At 35.5% G+C, this 25,449-nt stretch overlaps 1 protein-coding gene across 6 annotated transcripts in view; it reads left to right on the top strand.

Moving 5' to 3' along the window:
* The window catches only part of CNTN1 (contactin 1), a 397,546-nt gene that overhangs the window by 205,710 nt on the left and 166,387 nt on the right, over positions 1 to 25,449 (top strand). For 4 of the 6 annotated variants that reach the window (XM_037514140.2, XM_054696297.1, XM_054696298.1 and 1 more), the window contains 6 exons: positions 9,769 to 9,907; positions 10,545 to 10,586; positions 11,268 to 11,300; positions 18,598 to 18,730; positions 21,626 to 21,798; positions 24,141 to 24,236. In XM_037514140.2, the coding sequence (XP_037370037.1) occupies positions 9,844 to 9,907; positions 10,545 to 10,586; positions 11,268 to 11,300; positions 18,598 to 18,730; positions 21,626 to 21,798; positions 24,141 to 24,236 (541 nt within the window). In that variant the 5' untranslated portion in view covers positions 9,769 to 9,843. The remainder of the gene's footprint in view (positions 1 to 9,768; positions 9,908 to 10,544; positions 10,587 to 11,267; positions 11,301 to 18,597; positions 18,731 to 21,625; positions 21,799 to 24,140; positions 24,237 to 25,449) is intronic. The other 2 variants (XM_054696300.1, XM_037514142.2) reach the window with 1 other exon arrangement.

The raw sequence follows: 25,449 nt of genomic DNA, 5'->3' as shown, positions 1-25,449 counted from the left end.
TGATGACATATCACTGATACATTTTGGGACTTAGAGTACAATGTACAAGAAAAGATTGAAATTTTTGAACGCCAAATGGATTTTCATATTATTCATTAAGTTTTACATATTTGGATTCATGTTCATTAAAATAGTAAATGCATAGCAAAAGATCCTCGAGGTGGCAGTGATCAAAGTGAGCTCCATTGAGAGTGCTTCGATGCTTCTTCCTAGTTAGAATCTAAACTTGAGAATTTGTCTCTACTTCTGTTACCATCTGTGGTGTCTTTCACAGACTAGCTCGCAAGTACTTGTTGACTGATGATACTTGAGTTTGGTGCTAAGAAATAATTAGTTGCATTAAGAGAGAATAGGTATCAGAATCCATAGAGTCTGTTTCTTTTTGATTTTAGATTTTTTCATAAACCACATTTTTGTGTGCATATTTTTCAACTACTGATCAATAAATTTGCTCAACATATATACAATGAGTACCTTCAATGTATAAGGTACCATATTAAGAAATATGGACTCAAGAAATAGGAATGAGACAATCTGTGGTTGAGTTTATAATTAAAAAAAAATCTCTCACTGAATATATATCTTTGATATGCCAATATTTATTATTTTTGTATAGAAGATATGGGGTGTAGACCAAAGGTGCAGGGGGTGAGAGGATCCACCAGAGACAGAGTGGGGAGCAGAACAGTCAAATCTACTGAAATACACTGCTGAGGGGAGTAGTGGGTGAGACGGGAGAGGTCTGCTGCACCATGTGTGAGTCAGCTCTCTGGCCAGGGATTGAATTCAGGCCTTAGTGGTGATAGTGCTGAGAGTTAACTCCTAGACTACCAGGAATTTGCCAGTATTTATATTGTTAGTACAAAATGTCTGCCATCGACACACAATGTATATGAAATAAATGAGTGATTAAAAGTGACCTTCCATATATCTTTGTATGATATTTAATTTTATACTCTCGAAGAAAATTTAGCAAATATTTTGGTTGTTGAACAGTATGCATAACAATAGATGACTAAGTGCACAAACATTCAATGACATCCTCTCAAAAGTAAATACTTGTTGAACTGTTTTAATTGAATTGAAGGGCATTAAAAACAATCATATTTGATGGTTTCTAAGTATAAGTGCCTACAAAATCACTGTTCAGTTTATATGCTGATACACTGATAGTCATTATACTGATAGTATAAGTCATGGTAGTGACTCAGTCTTCCTGGATTTAGAATGTCAAAGGGTATATCATGCTCTTTCAGGAAGAATTATGCCTTCTCTATGGAAACTCTGTTAACCCAACAGCAGTGAACAGGAGTAGCCTCTTTCTCCAATTATGCATGTGTCCCTTATCAGAAGGCAGTAAGAAAGTCTATGTACCTTTATATTGGTGAAGTACAATAGAATAAATATCTGTTCTTTTTTATTTAAATTTTATATTTATATTTCCCATACAATTACAACCCCCTTGTTTTCACCCCAAGCTCTCCTTTCCCCGCCCCCCACTCGCCATAGAGTGTCTCTGGTTCACAGTTGTTTGTCAATTTTGATATTTTCTTTCTTATAGTTATTCTTTTTCCTGGTCCCTTATTTAAGTTTTCTAGATTCCTGCTATGAGTGAGACAATCCGGTATTTTTCTTTTTCTTTCTGGCTTATTTCGCCGAGCATGATTCCTTCCAGCTCCATCCATGTTGCTGCAAATTGCATGTGTTTATCTTTTTTGAATGCTGAGTAATATTCATTGGTGTATATGTACCACATCTTCTTGATCCAGTCATCTATTTTGGGGCATTCGGGTTGTTTCCAAAGCTTAGCTATTGTAAATAGTGCTGCTATAAACATAGGGGTGCAGGTGCTCCAAATATCTGTTCTTTTAGAAGTAAGACATACAGACACCGTGCAGTAAGAAGCCACTATTATCCTGGATCCTTGCAGTTGCATCAGGGAGAATAACAGGCTGGAGAATGATCCAGACAACAGAGTGGTAGCAGCAAAGAAACTTTTTAGGAACTGGAGATCTCCACAGAGGAATAATCCACACAGATTGGATTACAGCCCAGCAAGTCTTTTATAATCATGTTGTAAATTGAGTGAGCATTTCAACCTGGTATCATTTCTTCCGACACAAGTGTGGAAGAGCAAAAGAGAAAGGAACTTGAAAGTTCTGTCTGCTGGCATGGGGATATTTTGCTGCTGTCAAAGACTTATTAAATCCTGCTTTGGATTTTTAGATATGATTCACAGGTACGGCAACAAGGAACACGTTTCTGTCTAGTAGTGGAGTGATCTCAGGCCAGTTTGAACCATAGCTGGGCACCAAGACAGGTCCAAAGCACATTCAGTTATGTCATTATAGTTTAATAAGAGAGTCTCATTGAAAAATAGGAAACCTTTCAAGTATTAGTCAAAGCAACATATCAAAATGCCTTGTTCATAGGATATAGCAAAGTAAATCAGAAGTAGACAGAGAGAGGTTTTTGTAATTTTCAATTGGACCAAATGCCACAATAAAATACAGTACAGGGATTATTTTAAAAGGTAGGTTTTTAAATACTCTGTATCTCCTGATTTTTAGAGTACAGTGACTAAAGATGTGGCTTAATGAATTCATGAATTCAGAACATATTTTCATGGTCTTGTGAGTAGTGGAAATATTCCAACCTTCATGTAACACATTTACTACCATAATTCCTGGACTTCAGTATGCCTGCAGGTTCCCTGGGAATGTTTGTTTAAAATGCATAGTTGGGCTCTTCTCAGAGAGATACTAATTATTCTTGGGAATAATTAGAAATCTATCTTATTAGCAAGCACAACTAAACACTATTTGTGTAGGTAGTCCCTAGACCATACTTTGGGAAAAATTCCCACTGACATAACATTTGAAAAGGTTATTTATTGAATATGCAAAATATCCTTTCTTACAAATAAAACAAAGACATTCTAGGTATCTTTATGATAATTGATCAGGACCTCCTGGGTGGCCTAATTGTTAAGTCTTAGCTCTGTCATGATGATTGCCTAAGCTTGATGCCTGGCCAGGGGGCTGACCCACATCTCACAGCAGACCTCTCCTACCTCTCTTACTGCTCCCCTCAGCAGTGGATTTCAGTAGATCCACCTATTCAGCTCCCTACTCTGTCTCTGGTGAGTCACCCCTGCACCTCTGACCTACACCTCATTTCTTCTATGTTAAAAAATACATACACACACACACACACACACACACACACATACATATGTGATCTTTATATCTTCTAACCAGTTATTTCTATATATGAAGGCTATGGCTTTCTATATATTGATTTTACATTACTATCGATAAATTGTCTCAAGTGTTTTAGTATTTTTTTTCCAAATATTTTTTTCGTTTTCCCTTAAATAGTAATGATTTAACCTCTTCCTTTCTAATTCATATGTCTCTATTTAGTGGCATATGATGATAATCTCAATGATAATATTGGCCATGCATATCTTGTTCCTCATTTTGGCTGGTGTTTCCTCATTAAGTAATGTACTGGCTTTGGTAATAAATACATGTAATTTTCTGATGCACTTTATTTTATTTTTTAAAAGATTTATTTAATTATGCATGCAAGAATTGGGGTACAGGCCAGAGGTGCAGGGGGTGAGAGGATTCACCAGAGACAAAGTAGGGAACAGAACAGGCAGATTCACTGAAATACACTGCTGAGGGGAGCAGTGGGCGAGACAGGAGAGGTCTGTGTTTCAGTCAATCTGCCTGTTCTGTTCCCTAATCTGTATCTGGTGAATCCTCTCAACCCCTGTATCTCTGGCATACAACCCAGTTCTTCTACACAAAAAAGAAAAAAAATATAGAGAGAGAGAGACAGTAAAAATCACAAATGGGGGTTCCACTATTTTTAAATTCATTTGTATGCATTACATTATTTTTAAAATGAATGAGTAATTAATTGAATCATAAATCAGATTACTAAAAATATGAGCAATCATTTATGTAAAATGCAGTCTTGTGCATTTAGCACTAAATTAATCTCCAGATATTCAAAACCTTCAAAACCTTCAGATCCTTTCCACAGAGGTGTCTGGGAGTTCTTTTTTTTTTTTTTCCCCCCACAATCAGGTAATGTTGTATTTATTGAAAAGATTTTGATATAATTTGTGTTGGTCTTCTTTCTACTGCACACACAAGCAAATTCCAGGCTATTTCAGGGGCAAAGTTGCTTGTAATCTAAACATCATTTTCTATACTCTCCTTGCACAGTGTATGACTATTTTGGAACCAAGGAATACTGTTTATAATTATTTTTTGGAATATGGGGTATTTTCCTTGAGTGTATGCTTATTCCTTAACTTGGAACAGTATGTACTTCAGAGATTTTTACTTAAATTTATTAGATCATAGCAGTAAACTGCTAAAACATTGTTAATGACTTTGTAGAAAAAAATCAAGTTAAGAATAACAATTTGATGATAGTGTTTAAACAAGTCAGTCAGAGGCTAGACAGGAACAGCTAAAGGATGCAATTATTCAGCCTGAGGGTGTTGTGTTACCTATGCAAAAATAGATGACTGGATCAAGAAGATGTGGTATATATACACAATGGAATACTATTCAGCAATCAAAAAAGATAAATTCATGCCATTCACAGCAGCATGGATGGAACTGGAAGGGATGATGCTCAGTGAAATAATTCAGAAGGAAAAAGAAAAATATCAGCTGGTTTCACTTATAGGAGAAATATAGGTTAACCACACAAGGGATCAGGAAAAAAAATAATAATAAATTTAAGAAAAAAAACAAAATTAACAGTCAACTATAAATCAGAGACATTCTTCAGGGGAAGGGAAGGAGAGAGATCCAAACGGGAGGGAAGAGCAGAAGGGACTATGCTGATGGTGCATTGGTGACTTGGTGGTGGGAATATTATGGGGACTACACCTGAGAGAAGAAAGCAAACATTGTACAAAAATGAACAATAATGTAAAATATAAATAAATAAATTTAAATAAAAAATAATGTAAAGATTAACTGGAGAGGGGCCCTCCTGGTTTGCATAGGGGTTAAGTCTCAGCATATCATTGCTATACCCTGAATTCCATCTCCAGCCAAGGAGCTGACCCACATAGGGCACAGCAGACCTCTCCTGTCTTGCCTGCTGTTCCCCTCAGCAGTGTATTTCAGTCTGTCTGCCTGTTCTGCTCCCCACTCTGTCTCTGATGAATCCTCTCACCCCTCCCCCACACCTCTGGCCGACACCCAGTTTTCCTATGCAAAGGAAAAGATTAACTGGAGAGAGATAATATTGATATGAAAATTTGATGGTCCTAGTATTTAAGGATATAGTATTTTTTATCTGAAGGACCAACATTTTGCTTATCCCTCTTAAATATTTTGACTTCTGTTATGAACCTGTGTCAGTGGGCTTTTACACACACACATTCTTACATCAGTCCATACAGTTATCCTCTCAAAATGGAACTTGACCCCCTTTTCAAAGGACTGGGCGACTGTCCCCTCAGGACATTAAATTACTGATGCAGCAGAAGCAGAATTCCAGAGCAAGTCTGAAGATAAAAGACCTCTTGGTTTAAAAAAAAAAATAGAGGGCCTGAGGTATTGGCATGTTTTCCCCTGGATTAATCGGTGCATAATTCTGAACTATTGTCTGGCTGCCTCGTGCTCCAGGTCCTCAGTGGCGGTAAGACACCATCTTGGGAGACTTGATGTTTAAGACTTTAAAACACTGGGCACTGTTTCCGGTGAGATAAACGGCCAATTTTGGCCTCAGAAACTCTTTGGTTTTCCCTGGTTTGTTAAATAAAACCCATTAGTGTTGTTCTCTGAACCTGAGTAGTCTTGCAATTGCATAAAGAATTCAGACAGTGACTGGTCAACTATTCAGGCAGTGTCCTTTGCCAGTTTAAAATGCCCCCTGCTGCCATGTCTCACTATAACTGGCACATCTTTCTCAGAGTTGTTTTCTTCCTCTGCCACTTCGTTTTCATACCTCCGGAGTTAGGGAGCTGTGAGGGACATCCCTGCCTCCAGTGCTGGCAATGAGGCCTGCCCGCAGCCTGCCCAGTGTGGCAGCACCCCTGGCTGAGGAGGTTGAATGTCTGTGAGAATCATTTGGAGTTCTCAGATCATAACAGTTTATTAATAGGTAAATGAGAATTTTTAAAAGTGTGGTAATTATACTACACATGCTTTATAATCTGCAAAATGTAATTATACTACACATGCTTTATAATCTGCAAAATATATATATATAATGTATACATATAACATCTATGATAAAATTTACAAAATTTATTGGTTGAGCAACATGGATGGAGCTGGGAGGGATGATGCTCAGTGAAATAAGCCAGAAGGAAAAAGAAAAATATTGGATGATTTCACTTATAGGAAATAGGGGAACTAAATAAAGGATCAGGAAAAAATATAATGATAAATTAAAAAAACAGAATTAATAGGCAACTATAAATCAGAGACATTCTGCAGGGAAGGGAGAGGGAGCGGAATCAAAACAGGTGAGGGAAGAGCACAAGGGACTGTGGTGATGATTCACGGGTGACTCATTTTATGGGGAATCCACCTGAGAAGAGAAAGCAAACTGTACAAAAATGAACAATGATGTAAAATCTATATATAAATAAATAAATTATAAAAACTATAATTGGTTGACAAAACAGTTTGGCTTTTTCTATCTTTGTCTTCATGAAAGGAACTCATCCTAATTAGTGTTCATATCTCATTAGAAGCCAGTGGGCCAAGAAAATGCTCAGATATTCACTATTGGGGCAAACTTGGGAAGATGTAAACATTATGTACTGACTTAAATAATTTTCATAATATTTATTTTTTTAAAAATTTATTTATGCATACAAGAGCTGGAGTGTAGGCCAGAGGTGCAGGGGATGAAAGGATTCACCAGAGACAGAGTGAGGAGCAGAACAGGTGGATCTGCTAAATACACTACTGAAGGGAGCAGTGGTTGACACAGGAGATGTCTCCTGGGCCATGTGGGTTCACTGCCAGGCCGGGGATCAAACTCATGCTGCAGTGGCTGGTGCCACAGGGAGGCCTCTTTCATAATATTTAGATATCGATGCATATCACTGAAAATGAAAAACTAAAAATTCTTTCATAGATTGTTCAAATAATTTTCTTGTCTTTGAAAGAAATTTTCTTTAATCTTCACCTTTACTTACTTTTACTTTTTCTCACTGATTCATCCTGCTTAGAAATCAAGCTTAAAAAGAAACAAAGTTTTAAAAATTTCAAGCTTGATACACTCTATACAGATATGTAGTTCACACCTTTTCACATATGTCCAAGAGAAAGCAGTTGGTCCTGAATTGCTTCTTACACTTAAAATTATTTGTTGATTGTTTTTCCTTTTGCAAAGATATTTTAAATGTTTCCTGCTTCTAATTTGACTCATTCCTGTTTTTCTGTAAGAATTCAGCTCATTTTTTCCTAGAAATAAGCAATTTTCCATGTAGCATAAATTATACACCAAAGGAAAAAATGTAGAATGACAAAGTGACCCAATAAACATATTTATAACACTATGAAAATGCTAGAATTCTGGAAAATCAGGGTGGTAGGTATGGTGTTAAAATCCATCACAATAAAGAGTAAGATCCCATATTTTTATGTAATGTTATTACAGTGTACACAATATCATTTTATCTTTGCTTTTTCAGATGGTGTCTATTTATTGAATATTATGGCATTAGGCATTTTCCTTTCAGAGCTATTTTCATGCTCTATCTTCATTTATAATTTGCTGTGAACTCTATGTCTTGTGATTCTCTTGTTATTATGTATTCCTTAAAAACACAATTTAATCTCGTCTCATCGAAACTCCTATTGTGTCCCAGTTGAAGAGGTCCCTTTCTGGTGCCTGTACTTCTAATGTTGCTCTCAAGATGAGTTCCAGTAAGAAGCAGTTGGGTTCTGAAGTCCTCAATCAGATTGAGATTTAAATCTCCACTGTGATGCCCTGTCTAGAGCAGTTATGCCCATTCCCATCATGAGGCATGCTATGTTTTTAATTAAAACAGTGAGCACATTTTCATGCTTAATAACATATAAATCCAAATCTTACTGCACTGGCTTGTGTACACATCTCTGCTCCCACTGTGAACTATGTAAGGGCAAACAAATAAGTTTTTCTTTTTGATTCCTTTATCTCTGTGCTTGATCACAGAGGTGGATGATAAAGGATGATAAAGCATAAGTTGTAGGACCCATCATTCATACAAAGCTATTCCAAACCCTGGGTCAAACCTCGTTAATATAATAAGAAGATCTTGTTTTTGCAACATTTTCAAAGCAAGATGTTTTTATTAGACTGCTGCTTAGTTATAGCTTAAATTATATCAGTAATTTTGTCTTGTTCTTAAGCAGGGCTTTCTAACTTTTAAATATTTGGCCAGACAAAAGCTTGCTGACTAAAGAAGCAATGACTAACTTTTGTTGAATGAACAAATGAAAGAAATGAAGGAGAGAAAGTATATTAATCATTCTATTTTAACATTTTGGCCAGTATTTTCCACAGGCACACAATAGGTAATACTAACAAATCCCCCCTGTATTAATAATGCCTATGTATTTATATAGTTCTTATATGAGCCTGTCTTTAATTGTTGATTATTTTTCCTTTTACAAAGATATTTTAAATATTTCCTGTTGCTAATATGCCCATCCCAGGCCTCATTACATTTAGTCTTGAATTAAAATGATTGATAATAAAATGTTTGTAGTTAATGTTGGCGAGGATGTGGAGAAAAAGGAACTCTCCTGCACTGTTGGTGGGAGTGCAAACTGGTTCAACCACTGTGAAGAGCTGTGTGGAGATTTCTGGACCTACTAAACATAGAGCTTTTATATGATCCAACAATTCCACTCCTAGGTATTTACCCAAATGACACAGAAACATCAATTCCAAAGAGCACCTGCACCCCTATGTTTATAGCAGCACTGTTTACAATAGCTAAGCTTTGGAAACAACCCAAATGCCCTAAAATAGATGACTGGATCAAGAAGATGTGGTACATATACACCATGGAATATTACTCAGCATTCAAAAAAGATAAACACATGCCATTTGCAGCAACATGGATGGTGCTGGAAGGGATCATGCTCAGCGAAATAAGCCAGAAAGAAAAAGAAAAATACTGGATGGTCTCATTCATAGCAGGAATCTAGAAAAACTTAAATAAGGGACCAGGAAAATGAATAACTATAAGAACTATAAGAAAGTAAAAATCAAAATCAACAAACAACTATGAACCAGAGACACTCTGTGGGGAGTGGGGTGTGGGGAAGGGGGGAATGGGGTCAAAATAAGGGGGTTGCAATTGTTTGGGGAACATAAAAATAAAATTTATTAAAATTAAAAAAAAAATAAAATGTTTGTAGTTGTGCTAGTTGTATAACATAGTATAGTATAATTACATGTGAGTGTTTTAAAAAGTTCAAAATCATAACAGCAACTGAGTTCTTCATGCTTTTATTGGGGAATACTGGGAGGCTGCTGAAGCCCTGATATCAAATCTGTAGTTGTCAGTAAAATGTGAATCACAAATGTGTTTAAATAAACAAAAGTGTCTTTTACAAACAGGAACAGAAAATAAAATAGAATGGATATTGTCATTGACCCCAAGTGATAAATATTTATCTGCACTTTCCTTCCCTCTTCTGTTTTCTGTCCTTTCCTTTTGTTTCATTTTCTTTCATTTTCTGTTCTTTTCTTTCCTTCCTTTTTTTTTGGATGTAGGTGTTTGATAGTACCCAACTGCCATAAAACTAAAGCTTTTTTGAAACATTGAATCAAACTTCTATTGAGCACAAGATGAAAATGTGGTTGCTGGTCAGTTACCTTGTGATGCTAATATCTTTTACAACCTGTCTTTCAGGTAAGAATTAGCCTTTGTGTGTTCTCTGTAAATGACATCAGTATAATTAATATGTGTGTTCAAATCATTAAACCTGATAGATGTAGGTTGAACCTGATAGATGTAGTGTTTTCTTTTGACATCTGGGTTAGGAAGGTAAATAAACACATATTAAGGTACTGTTTTCTCTTTACTTTTAATTAAAACTTTACAAGAGTTAGTCAATTTTATGTAATGATGGGCTGATAATTGTTTAAAATCTGGATCCTTTGGGAGGGGAAAAAGACCTGCTATGTAGCACTTATCAATTCTTGGGCAGCAAATATTCCTACTATGGCCAATTTCAACTGGACACACTTTATGTGGTATTGGAAAAGATATTCAATAACTATTTCACCATTAAATGGTATTTTCACGATGAAGGTATAATAGACTTAAGTAAGCTCATCAATATACATGAGAGTGATTAGAAAGTTCCGTGTTTTAATCATTTCTTACCTTTGTTCTTAATATTTTAGTTCATGTAATTTAGTGTTTATTACTGGCAAGTCAGTCTTATGAAAAACAAAACAAACATTTGCTGTTCATGGATGTTTAAAATAACAAAACAGCACTCTAGTTTTAGGAGAAATAAATACCGTATTTCTGTCTTTCAAAGAGAAGCATGGAGGAGTCACAGGAATACTTCATACAAGGAAAGGTGAATCATATTTTTATCTGAAAACAGCAAGTTTTCTAGCAATCTATTTTTCAAATACCTTTACCTCACTTGCCCCAAGTCAGTAAGTACTTGGTCCAGTTGTGGAGTTCAAGACATTGATGGATGTCACCCTTACACATGTTCCATTGGTTGCTTTAAGGTGAACCTGATGGATATTCTATTGCATTTGTTAGTTTGTATTAAGGGAATAAAGATGCTGTTTCATTTTGTGGAGTGATGTTTATTATGATTACTTAAGAATCTCATAAATATAACAACTTCACTAGTACTTAAGGATTTAAATGACATAGATATACCTACAATAAATGTATATACTCATATATATATATATAATTACAAGCATATATATATTGCATATATAATATAGAAAAGTTTTGTATTAAGTTATTGTTGCTGCCTTATTTTTATGAATAAAATAAAGCCAAAGTAATTTTATCAGTACTGAAAATTTGTACTAATTCTATTGACCACAAAATTTGATGTTAAAATTATAGAAGACAAAGACAATATCTGTATACAAAGATGTAATGATTTTTCAGCCTGAATAGTAAAGGGACAGTTATCTAATATTATTAACTAGTATTTCAGTTATATGAGTAATATTTGAAACCACAGCTTGAAAGCCTGCTTTGCTATTAATTTTTATTTTTTAATTTTCAGAGTTTTCATGGCACAGAAGATATGGCCATGGAGGTAAGTTGGGTGAAAAGGTAAATATTTAAAACTAGCCTTTCTCAAACAAATCGTATTTCACCTTTGCCTTAAGCAATGAATAATTTAAACTTAAAACATTAATTTTGGATCACATGGAAATTTTGTAAGATATTTTATCTAAGATCTTAAGGTAAGATCTTGATTGCCAAAATGAAGGAATAGATACATCACAAATACCCTATTAGAAGAGTGTAACAAATAGAAAATATTCAAAGTAGTCTGTATTTTTTTCCTGTGTGGTTTTTAGAAATCCTATACAACTATATTTTAAAGCAGTATCTTAAATTTTCTAAACACCTAACTTATTTTTGAAAGTGTCTTCTTTTGCTGGAAGAGAGAGAAATAAAATTGATGGACTAAGATCTTTGAGATTCAGTTTAAAGAGGCTAAACATGTAAATTTTATTTTTTATGGTATTTGGAATATAATTAGCAACTGTGCTAGTTTAGATTTTGCTTCAATCATCAACAGTTCTTGCCATAAGTAAAGGCAGTATGTTACTAGAAAAAAATAGAGTACAGAGTAAGATAAAACTATATTTACATATTCAACCTGGTATTTGCTACTTAAGAGATTGTGTGCAAATTATTCAATTCCCATGAGCCTGGACCTTCCAATATATAAAAATCACAGGGCTTGGGGGGGCCTAAATTGGAACATGACTATGGTTTGCAACACAGTTCCCTACATATTAGATGCTCAGTGAACATTGGCAGTTTACAAGTCACTGTATTATTGCAGGAGAATGAAAATTCAGGAAGAACCACTGAGCAACTAGTGCAGTAATTTGCATATCTAAACAAGGATATCTATGCTAGAGTGGGTCAGAAGCACTTTCTTCCACTTGCAGATTCTTAGAGTATTAAGAGAAAGGAAGGTCTTTGCCTGAATTCCTCCAATGTCATTTCTGTTTCTACCTTGTGAATTAGGAATCATTACATGTACACTATATAAAGATCATTACAATATGTTCTTTGACATCAAGAATCTTATAGTATCCTAGGGAATAAGATAAGTAGGTCACACATTTGTAAAAAATGAGTATTTTAAAAGGTTTACCTTCAGGAATTAAGGATTATTTAATGATGGGAGTAGCAGGTAAGAAAACCTTGCAATGTTTCAAATATTAGAGATAGAACAAATCCTAAGTGGAGGAATTGAAACAAACAAAAGTACAGAGATAGGGAAATAGGTTGTATGAAAGACCAGTATTTTTCCAGATATTTCAAAGAATACTTGGTCCGTCGATGTTAGTAGTTTGCATTAAAAGAAACTTCACTGTCACATGCATTGGGAAAGTCTAACTCAACAACTTCAACAGTTTATGATTAACTTATTATAATAAATATACCACATGCACTATTTTTCTAGGACTGCTGTAAGGAAGTCCCACAAACTGGGTGACTTAGAACATAGTTGTGTCGAGTACTTGAGGCTAGAAGTCGTTAACCAAGGTGTTATCAGGACCACATTACCTCAAATCTCCCAGAAGTTTTCTTCCTTGTCTCTCCCAGCTAGCATTGTCCCCAGCAATTATTGACTTGTGGCAGCATCACTACAAATGTGTACCTCCAGGGCCTCCCTTGTGGCCTTGGGGTTAAGTGTCAGCACTATAACTACTCTGGGCAGAGTTCCATCCCCAGCCAGGGAGCAGACCCACATAGGGCATGGCAGACCTTTCCCGCCTCATGCTCTGCTCCCCTCAGTAGTAGATTTCAGTAGATCCACCTGTTCTGCTCCCTATTCTGTCTCTGGGGAATCCTCTCACCCTCCACACATCTGGCCTGTACCCCGGTTCTTGTATGCATGAATAAATAAATCTAAGAAGAAATATTTAAATAAATGTCTGTCCCATCTGCACATGACATACTCCTTCTGTTAGTCTCTGTGTCCAAATTACCTGTTTATTAAGGTTATAGTCATTTTTGATTAGGACCCAGCTAATGGCCTCGTTTTAACTTGGTTGCCTCTGTAAAGATGCTATGGAAATGGGGTCTAATAAAACAGGGATTAAGACTTCACCTTGTGGGCCTCCCCTGGTGGCTCAGTAGTTGAGTGCTGGGCTGTGAAGCTGCCCGCAGCCTCTGCAGTGCCAGTTCGATAGCTGGCTGCCGGTGAGGGTCCCAAATGGCGCGCAGACCTCTCCTGCCGCACCTGCTGCTCCCCTCAGCAGTGTACTTCGTCACTCTGCCTGTTCTGTTCCCCGCTCTGGCTCTGGTGACTTCTTTCACCCTCCCGCACTTCTGACTGTACCCAGTGCTTGTATAAATAAATAAATCTTAAAAAAAAAAAAAGACTTCACCTTGTTATTTTTCTGGAGACAATTCAACCCACAGTGCTACCTTGAGAGTAAAGCATTATGACTCTAAGGAGACAAGAGTAATAAAGCACCCAGATACTCTTCAGCTCATCTGGTCACTCTGATAATAGTCACAAAGTAAAATAATACAGGCATTTATGTGGACTGGTCTTATTTGGGGGAGCAGAACAGGAGAGGAGCAGCAGGTGAGACAGCAGAGGTCTGCTGGACCATGTGGGTCAGCTCCCTGCCCAGGAGTCGAACTCAGGGCACAATGACTGGTGATAGCACTGAGACTAACCCCTGAGCCATCAGTGAAGCCCTATGTATGATTTTTTCCTTGCTTTTCTTGTTTTTTTTTTTTTTTTTGATCACATTAAGAGATGAGCTTACTTTTACTAGCTGGTGGAAAATAAATGAATTTGTGATAAAAACAAATCAAAAGAAAGAGTAATATGAAATGTTATCAATTAGCTTAAGATGTCAGCTAAAATTTTGTATTCCTTTTTAGGATACTTTTTCTGGTAAGAAGAAAGACATGTATTTTAAATTATCTTAATTTTTTTTTTTAACTTAACACCTGTCTGCTTCTTGTTTCTTTGGCTTTCAAACACCATAATACTTTCAAAGCATCATAATTTGTCATCTAGTTATTTCTATGTCTGTAGAAACAAGCAAAATATGGCTAAAGTTTTTGTTGGCTGAGCATGTGATGTAGTAATGGATCCTTTATTGTGTTGTACCTGAAAATGCATTTCCCTTGATCTGAGTACCTTAGTCAAGCTAACGGAGTGATAAGTTAAGGTGTGCTTCAAGGGGCTAGGAAGTTCACATTCAAGTTCACGTTGAACATATTGATGCAGTCTGAAAGCTTGTTTTGAGTAGTTTGTCTTTCAAGGGCTAAATGTGTTCTCAAAATAAAATGTCATTATTAGACCACTTAATGGAATACACCATTTCATTCAGGCTTGAAAACTTTAGAAAAATAAGAAACATGTATTACTAAAATAATGTCGCAAACATTAATGTGATATGAAGAGTGTCCTAGTCCACATTTTTATCAAGGAAGTGAGCAAAGAGAATGATCCTAAATGTAATGTTCTCTCAACATGAAAAAGAAATTCAATATTTTGTTGGAAATTAGCTTCCTATATTTAAACCCCAAATAAAAATTTTATTGTCTGTTTCCATAAAAAGCAGTGGAAGTAGAATATGAGGAAATATATAGTATCACAAATTTATGAAGAGTTCTTGATATTGGGAAGAAAAAAAAGCATGAGACACTAATATTATTTAATTTGAACTGAAAACTTCAATCAGTTCACCAAAAGAGTTTAATCATTACATATCCCTTTTGAGTAGATAATAGTCTCATCACTAGTAGAATATGACTTTCCATTATTTTCAATGAATTTAATATTGCTTATTTTTATTAGGAAAAAATAAACTTATTTTAATACATGTAATCAAGGTAAAGAAACAACTTAAAACATGTCCTCAATTTTCTAAAAACTGATTGATTTTATTTCAAGAGCATATACCTTAAAATCAACAGCTACAGTATCAAAAGAAATATTTAACATTATACACTAAATGTGCAAATTTACTCCTTAACCTGCATCTCCACATTGATGTGTGTCATGTCTGTCTTTCCTGTATTAGAAGACACTATAAATAATATTATATTTAAATACTGTATTTAAAGACTATTTTAAATAAGTCAATTTGGAATGAAAATTGCTGACTTTGAAGTGGTAAAAGTAGTTCTATCAAGGAAGCTAATGAAGTTATAAATGATAAGTCAGGGTTATTTATAAACTATAATGGCATTGTCAGGTGGTACAGTGGAGCCAAATGCAAAATAGGTCAAGTTTATTGATTTTTGCATTGAAAATACAATAATCTAGCGAATGCAATCTTCACCTGTTGAGGTAACTTCACATTCTGTGAAATAGTATGCAGTTACTGCTATATTCCACAATATTAACCCTTTGCACTCCAAACCATTTTACGATATTTTGATTTAATTTCTTGTGCCATTTCAAGATAAAACTTCAGGGAAACATGCATGTCTCAAAAAGTTGCGTTGAAATAACCTCAATTCCCCGTAATCACTAATAAATTGCAATCTCCCCTGAGAGGGGACATCCAAGTGATATGGTAGAATTCCGATGTCCCCTGAGAGGGGACAGCGGAGTGCAAAGGGTTAAATGAAGACTAAATTTAATTGGTTGAAATCCTCTCCATTTTGCTGCTTGTGAGATGGAAGTTGGAAAATACCTAAAGAGAAACCTTTAACCTTGCATACCTGATGATATGAAGACTGACTAACAGAACAGGAATTTTTAATTTTAATAAAGTTTATCTTTTTTTTTCTTTTAATTATCACACTTTTTGTTGTTACTGAAAACTTTTTTTGACATCCATGGTTAGAATCAGGTTATTTTTTAAAAGATTATTTTTATTTATTTATGCATACAAGAACTGGGGTGTAAGTCAAAAGTGTGGGGAGTGAGAGGATTCACAAGGCAGAGTGGGGAGGAGAACAGGTGGATGTACTGAAATATACTGCTGAGGGGAGCAGTGGGCGAGACAGGAGGGGTCTGCTTCGCCATGTGGGTCAGCTCCCTGGCTGGGGATGGAACTCATGGTGCAGTGGCTGGTGACAGCTTGATAGCGCTGAGACTTAACTGCCTGCACCACAAGGGAGGCCCCAGAATTAGGTTATTGACTAAGGACAAATAACAATCTATAGGTCATCAGTAGCCTCCCAGGTGATCATTTGAAAATTTATTTTCTTGGGGGAATCGATAATTGGAATATTATATTCTTTTTAAAAAACTGTGTTATTTGTTATTGAGGAAGCATTTGTTTACAACACTGTATGTGATTTAGAAGTATGGGTTCACACTGTTCCGAAAAATGTTACCACACCACACCCATGACCAAGGAACCCATCATCCAAAATTCTTATGTTACTATGCTGTACCAAATGGAAAATTAGTATCCAAACCAGTGCAGATCAGTGAATTAGTTTCTGTTATATACATAATTACATCAAACATCCATCTCTTTCTTTAAATCTGATGATCTTGTCCTTTGGCAATAATAATAACGTGGTCATCAGTATTGTCACATACAGGCAATACTTACAGGATAGTTATGAACTTAACTCCCTGGATAATATTTATTTTTAGTCCTCTAATCTATTTAAAATTTCTGAAAAATTTTAAAATCTCAGACTAATACCATTATTCATCAGGGGATAGAATAGGGATAGAAATCATGCCTTCAGAAAGAATATAAATAGATTGATAAAATTGTACTTTATTGAGTTGTCTTTTTAAGTGAACTGGAAGGAAACAACAGTATCTCCAGGTTCCATATTCCCTTATTTATTTATTTAAATTTTTTTGGTGTAGAAGAACTGGAGTGTAGACCAGAGGTGCAAGGGGTGAGAGGATTCACCATAAAAAGAGCAGAGCAGGTGGATTGACTGAAATCTACTGCTGAGGGGAACAGCGGATGAGACAGGTGTTGCTCCATGTGGGTCAGCTTCCTGGCCAGGAATCAAACTCAGGCTAAAGATCCCACGTTCCCTTAATAGATTTGTTATATCATCTCTCATTATTTCAGTGCTTTGATAAAAATTATATGACCATTCCAAACCTTTTCTAAAATAGGAGTAATAACAAAGTCTATCTCTTTAGATTATTTTTTTTAAGATTTATTTATTTATACAAGCACTGGGTACAGTCAGAAGTGCAGGAGGGTGAGAGAATTCACCAGAGCCAGAGCAGGGAACAGAACAGGCAGACTGACGAAATACATTGCTGAGGGGAGCAGCAAGCACGGCAGGCGAGGTCTGTGGGCCATGTGGGACCCTCGCCAGTGGCCTGGGATTGAACCAGCACTGCAGAGGCTTCGGGCAGCTTCGCAGCCCAGTGCTCAACTGCTGCGCCACTGGGGGAGGCCCTATCTCTTTAGATTATAGTGGGAATTATATTGAGACAATGAAAAGTACAGAGTAAATGCACCTGATCCATAAATAAAATCATCATAAACATTGCTTTTGCCAAATTCTCCTGAATTTGTCAATCCTTTAAAAATTATATGTCTTATATATGTATCAACTCTTAGACTAATCACATTTCTAAAAACCAAGGGTAGTTTCACTAACTCTTGCAACTCTGCTGTCATTGTGTCAGTACATATAGATGATTAATAAAATTCTTATGAGTTCCTGCCAGAATGAAGCATTATTTATCTAAACTCACCTGAAATATTTCAAAGGAAAATACCTTATTTTTAGTAGGAATTTACTATTCCAAATTTTACATACCTCGGTTATTTTTCCATAACTACTGATTTCCTCAGTTGTCCTAAAATTCATTTATTCTCTTGTTCCTAAATCATTAAACATTTATTGTGTCCACATTGCTGTACAGCTAGCTATTAGAGTAGTGGACACAGATTATGGACCTAGCCACCTGTTCTCAAGTATTTGTAATTTAGTGGAACACAAAATTTTATCAAGAATCAGAAAGTATGGGAAGTACCCTAAATTCTATAGGGAATTATGAAAATACAAAGATCAACTGAAGCTAGAGGTGCTGAGAGGTGACTTTTTGACAAAATTAGCTCTTTGGCTAAGTCATAAAGGATCTTAAAATTTTTGATAGGAGAGAGAAAAGTGAGGTCGTAATTCTGAAAAGAGGAAACGTACACAAAGTAGAGCTTATTTGAGATGCTATAAGTAGTTAAGTAACACAGAGCGTTTTTGGAGAAAGGATTCAACAGGCAGAAAACACTTCGAATAAAGAAGTTGAATGTTTTCTTTAAAATTCTGAGGCAAATGTCTCATTTTGAATGAAAATGGAGATTTTGTATTTCTTATATTTTTCAGGAAAACATTTAAAATATTTTTTAAAAATCAAATTTCTTTGACTAATAAATAATTTTATTTTGTTTTTGTAGTTTCTGAGGAAGATAAAGGATTTGGACCAATTTTTGAAGAACAACCAATCAATACCATTTATCCAGAGGAGTCACCGGAAGGGAAAGTTTCCTTAAACTGCAGGGCACGGGCAAGTCCTTTCCCAGTTTATAGGTAATGTATCTCACTGCTCCTTCCACATTGGAGTCCAGAGCTAAAGATTATAGATAAATAGCTATGACCCCTCACTGATGGTGAGAGCTATGATATAAGGCTTTCAGCAAAGTCCAGGGACATTAACAAAAATACTGGTATACAAGTTAATTTAAAAAATTGCCTAATAGCCACATAAATAATAGGTTTTCTTAAATATATCCCAAAATTCAGCCACTACTGATAGCACAGATAATGCCAGTATGCTATTAAGCATGCAAAAGATTATATGAAAATTATACCCAGTTTAATATACTCATTTCTGTATTAAGTGTTCTTGTATGCAAAGCTTGAATAACTCACACCTACAAATAATCTACAATGTATTTCTATATTAGCTATATTTCTATATTTCTATATTAGCTATATTAGCTAATTTCTGTATTAGCTACATTTAAAGAACTTCCATGAAAAATTGTAGAAAACACCACTTTTCATTAGTTTTAAATCTATATTCCAGATAACACAGAAAATTTCTTAACTGTATCTACCTAGTGAACAATCTTTATAAACTTGTTTTCCTGATTTTCTAGGATGCTTATATATATGTTATAAAAAATAAATTTATATAAAGTTACAATGAATTTTTCTGTTCCAGATAGTTAGGAAAAGATAGCTGCAGTTTCTAATGTGATGAAAAGTGTAAAAGAAAAATTAACCAAATGCCAATCGATTTGAATTTCACCTGTGAAATGGCACCATGAAGACAAAGCAAATGATTGATGGGAAAATTGGGACTTTAGTATTTTAATGTCACCTGACTTAATTGAAGGTTGTCATTTAACAATGTTGGTTTTGATAGTAGATTTTTTCCCCCTGGGTAGAAAAATAACTTTCTATTGTAAAAAATTATCAAACAGAATGCCCCTTTGCCCCATTTTATTCTACTGAGGTCATATTCTTTTGCCTCTGGCAACAGCTGCAAAATTATTCTTAAAACAAAATATGAATTGCCATACAAATGACCATTCATTTGAAATTATTTTTATTGTTTCAATTTTGTCCTTGGGTCATAAGATATTTTATGAAATGTAAAATACATATTTATTCTAAAAATATTTGATCAATTATTTCAACCTTGACCCTTTACTTCATGGTACTCTACGCACACACTCATGGCTATGGATTAGTGGAAGTAATAGGGCTGTGGAGGAGACCTTATCCATGCTCATAAGTTTATAGAAAAGGAAGCTGGGTCCTTTGTAAGTCAGTCGACTTGCTCCAAAGCTAGTGCGTCTGATGAAGGAGTGAAATACAGGTTGGATGACTTCCAGTGTGTACCTATATAGATAGGTGGATAGCATCTGAAAAGCCATTTTAGTGATGCTTATTCTGGTATACTCTGTCCCTGAAATTTACACATGGGACCTCAACAAATCAGCTCCTGGCTAGAATAGAGACAACAAAAGAGGTACCACCACTGCCACCACCACCTCCACCCTGCAGTGAGTAAAAAGCATAATTTGCATGACTAAAATTTTATGCACACTGATTAAGAGCTCTAGTTCCCCTCCTACCAGTTTCGGGCAGCCAACAACCTAATTCTTTGCTTCTACAAGTTTGACTATATAAGCGATAAATAGGTCTCCTATTCTTAAGTGTTCTTGCCAAATTTAAAAAAAAATAGGAGAATATCTTTTCTTGTTAAATACATCCCCAATTCCTTCTCACAGGCTACACACTACTGAAGTCCCCAGGGAGAGAAGGGCTGAGTAGATGTTTAATTATTTTATGAAGATTGTTTGTATTTAGCAGTAAAAAAAAATTGCACAAAAATGAACAACGATGTTTTTATATATATATATATATATATATATATATATATATATATATTAAAAAATGTAAAAGAAGAATCTTGAAGTTTTAAAAAAATGTACTTAATATCCAGGCTAAGCCAGACTAACATTGATAATCATACAATTTATCACTCACCAGTAGTTTTATACTTATGGCATGTTCTGTGCTCTTTTCTTACTCATGGCAATATTAACTAATTAGGTCTTTTGGGTAAGATTCTTATCCCAATCAGAAACATATCAGGCAGTGAGTGATGAAATTGGAGTCTGCTATTTGATGATGGTTCTTGTTTTAAGACGTTGTTGAAGATATGGACCCCTATGGATAAACCCTGATATAAAATGATTATAGAATTATACAGGTTTGCAGCTTAAATAAAAACAATTTTCTACATGCATTTTTATTGTCATATCACTAAGAATATTAGATTCCTGTTTCTAGTCAACTTATTGTTCCCCAGGTCCCATAACACTAGCTGCAATAGTGTATGTGTGGCTTAGAAATGAAAGTTCCAATTGATTTTTATCATTTTCAAGTTCATGACTGGTTCCTAGTGGTTAGAATGTGCCATTTGCTGAGCAAAGCCCTAATTTTAATTTGTTTATTTTATTGAAAGGTTATTTTGATATTTTGAGCCAGAAATTGATATTTTATGTTTCATGTCTACTGAAGTTTGCATTTTATATTTGATGCAGCATATCTGTATTTGCATAAATATAACTAGTACCTAGATGGTTATTGTTTACAATCCATGAATAGCTGCTAAGAAACCAATTTATGGAACTAAAGCCAATGAACTATTTGTCCTTTGGGATGCCTCATGCAAAGTGCAGGAGATATTTTATGTACTTGAACCTTTGCCTTTATGTCCTTGATCTAAATTATCAATTGTGGGCTGAGAGATGTGAAATTATAGGATGTGAAGGAATAACTACTCTGAGTCATCTACTTAATCATCTGACCTCATGTGGAGCTGTGCCCTTATTATTTTAGAACCATGGTAGTCCAGTGCACCGTTTGCAGATTTCCTGATAGGACATTCGTCTGTTTTTTTCACAGATGGAGAATGAATAATGGGGATGTTGATCTAACAAGTGATCGCTACAGTATGGTGGGAGGAAATCTTGTCATCAACAACCCTGACAAACAAAAGGATGCTGGAATATATTACTGTTTAGCATCAAATAGCTACGGGATGGTCAGAAGCATTGAAGCTACCCTGAGTTTTGGATGTAAGTAGTTGAAACTTGAAAAAGAGCAGTTGTTTTTATGGGGAAACAAATATTAGATGTTACCATAAAATTGCAGCAAGAAGAGAAAGACAAAAAGAAAGTGAGAGCCTCCCTGGTGGCATAGGGGTTAAGTGTCAGCACTGTCACCCTTAAGGCCTGAGTTCAGTCCCCGACCAGGGAGCTGACACACATGGTGCAGCAGACCTCTCCTGTCTTGCTTGCTGCTCCCCTCAGCAGTGGATTTCAGTTAATCCGCCTGTTCTGCTCCCTACTCTGTCTCTGGTGATTCGTCTCATCCCCTGTACCGCTGGACTGAACCCCAGTTCTTCTACACAAAAATAAAAAGAAAAAAGTGAGAAAAAAGGATCATAGATGAGGTGGATCTTGTAAGATCAGTGGGCTTTAGTTTTGTAGGAAGAAAATAATCTCTAAAGAGCACAACATCAGAAAAAGCTTCTGAAACATCTTGAATATTTTTCTAAAAACTAGCATCAATGAAAGTAGTATATCATACATTCTCAGTGGGGGTAATTATCATCCTCTTGGGGGTGAATCTTGATTCTTGGGGGGAGAAACTAGCTTAGATTACAACAGAATAGTTTGTGACGTTCCAAAACTCAACCCTACCCAACAAATTTGTAGTTCTTATTATTCAATTTCTGTTATTAGGAATAAATTAAATGAAAGGTTCATTACTTAAGTTTTCTAGGGTTTATATTAAATTAAAATTGTCTCCTTATGGGGGCAATAATGAAAAAATATTGAGAAACACTGCAAAACTGAAAGTTTGTGGTTCTTGTGAAAGTGGATTGCACATTGGGTAAGGGATTGGGTTAGATGATCTCCAGTATGGGATTTTATAAATCAGCATTTAACTCTTTGCAAATGAAAAATAAGATGAAAATGATGTTTTAGGAGGATGCATGCTGTGGTGACCAAGCAAGAATGAATGGTGTCAGGGAGAGTAGTCCGATTAATTTGTTGTGGTAACAGTTGAAATGTAAAATATAAAAATAGACCTTGAAGATAAAATTGACAGAATGCATGCACTAAAGGAAAGAAACCTTAAGTATTTTTAAGAAAAAAATCTAGTCAAAGGCAGACATATCCTGCTGTCTCTAAAAATGGATTGGAAGTCAGTAACTAATTGTTAGGGTGGGAGGAAGTATTTAAGTGGCCATTGTACATGCAGATTTATGGTGACATTATATCATCCAAGTGAAAATGTCAGTTTAGTATTTGAGGAGAGGTCTGGCATTCAAGTAAAGCATGAGGGCTGGAGACGTCAGTTTGAAGAGTTCTCTGTAGAAAGTTAGCAATTAGAATGATGACTTTTCAGAGATATTCAACATACAGAGAAAAATAAAAATTAGATGTTAAGATTTGAGTACTGATTACAGATGGGGAAAAGAACTGAGGCTGGACTGAAACAGAATAAGCATTTGTAAAACAAATGAAGAATTAAACAGAAGTGTATGGTGGGGGGCCTTCCTGTTGGTCCAGGGGTTAAGTCTCAGCATTATCACTACTACAGCCTGAGTTCAATCATCATCCAGGGAACTGACCCACATGACCCACCATACCTCTCCTGGCTTCCACGCTATTCCCCTCAGCAGTGGATTTCAGCAGATCCCCTTGTTCTGGTCCCTACTCTGTCTCTGCTGAATTCTCTTACGCAAACCCCTATACCTCTGGCCTGCACTCTAGTTCTTCTATGCATAAATAAATAAATAAATATTAAAATATTAAAAATAATAAATAGGAATGTATAAAGGAACTCAAAAAATGTAATTTCCAAAAATAAAGAAGAGAAAAAGGGAACTTAGAATTGAGGAAGAGCCAGAATGTGATAAGGGCCAAGGCACTGGTGACATCAGTTAGCATTCTGCCTTTGATCCTTTTTCCTTGTCAACATTGGATGCTCCCTCAGGAAAGGAAATAAACCTTCCAAATGAGTCTGTTGCTCTAAGTCATTCCTCTTCACTTAGCTTTGGTAGATCATTGATTTTGTCTGAGCCCATTAGGGTTTCCAGGTATCCTTTCTGAGATTTCCTAAATCTGAAACAGGAGTTGAGGCTATTTGTAATCTGCAAATAGCTGTGCAGACCGATAACCAATATCTCTCCTGCTACCAGTACCCACGGGCTTGAGTTCACCCCAGAACTCCCTAGAATGCGTTGCAAGCTCCAGTGTGTGAAGTAGGAACTAAACTTGCTTATTAGGCTTCACCAAACTGACTGAGAAGTTCTGTATCCAAGAGTGAGCCAGTGACTGAAAGGTAAGCTTTAGTGTCTTTCTGTTGACCAGAGAATGAACGTTTTCCTTCTCGCTTTCATAATTAGATCTTGATCCATTTCCGCCCGAGGAACGTCCTGAGGTCAAAGTGAAAGAAGGGAAAGGAATGGTCCTTCTCTGTGACCCTCCATACCATTTTCCAGGTAAATTTACCCTCTATGACTGCAGCATCTGTGAAATGAAATGGCCAGTTTTCCTTTTCTTGATGATAACAGTATGCTTATAGTTTAATGAGACTAATTCTTTGCTCAGCCTTATAATGCATCACTTACTAGTGTTTAAAGACATCTCTTGGCTTTTTTTGTCACTTGACCTTAATTATAAATTTCTATGATCATTTCAGTTTATAAACAATATATGTTTGATAATTTCCTTATTAAAATTCCTGTTGTACAGGAGAAAATGTGATTGATTTCCTTCAAATTAGTCCTGAAATAGAATAGTACCAAGGAGTGATAGATAATCAATCATATTATTAACAATTTAACATCTACAGTATACTGTGAGTTGTAATTAAACATTAGAAAGGGATGAAGACATAATAACTTATTAATGTCTTTGGGATCACCAATCTGTAAGAAGAATGACCCAATTTAGAAACAGAATTAAATTAAGTGTCATCTGTTATGAAACTCAGTTTCTGCATACATGTTTTCTGTAATTTGATATGACTAAAATAAAAGTCATCAACATGCTAATTAAAAGATAAACACTTCATACACCTTCATTAATTTTCACTTGTTTTATTTATCAAATGTCTTTTCAAAGTAGTACATAAATACCACTTTTCCCACTGAAAATGTTTTATATTCTTATAGTTTAATAATATGTCATGAGCCTCCCTGGTGGCCTAGGGGTTAAGTCTCACCGGTCTCACCTGTGTGGCCTGAGTTCAATCCCCGGCCATGGAACTGACCCACATAGGGCACAGTAGACCTCTCCTATCTCGCCCACTGCTCCCCTCAGCAGTGGATTTCAGTGGATCTGCCTGTCTGCTCCCCACTCTATCTCTGCTGAACCTTCTCACCCCCTGCACCTCTGGCCTACACCCCAGTTCTTCTATGAAAAAAAAAAGTCATAAAGTGACCTTCCATGGGGAGTGATTCTTTGTGCTTATTGTAGGTCATTTTGGAGAACACATTAACCTAGTATGTATTATATATATATATTTATATATACACATATATACATATATATGTATGTATATATATACACAACCACACACAGCTATATATTCTATTTATTATATATATGAATTCTGGTTCTCTATATAACAAATGTTTATAATTTTCTCTCTAATGATAGGAGAAATACTATTAATTGATAAATATAAGATGAACATATGAATTCAAAATT

This window comes from Talpa occidentalis, unplaced genomic scaffold (assembly GCF_014898055.3).
Source record: "Talpa occidentalis isolate TD23 unplaced genomic scaffold, MPIMG_talOcc4v2.1 talOcc4.16, whole genome shotgun sequence".
NCBI classification, from domain to species: domain Eukaryota; kingdom Metazoa; phylum Chordata; class Mammalia; order Eulipotyphla; family Talpidae; genus Talpa; species Talpa occidentalis.
The sequence above is the reverse complement of the archived record's forward strand: the minus strand, read 5'-3'. Positions and strand labels throughout refer to the sequence as shown.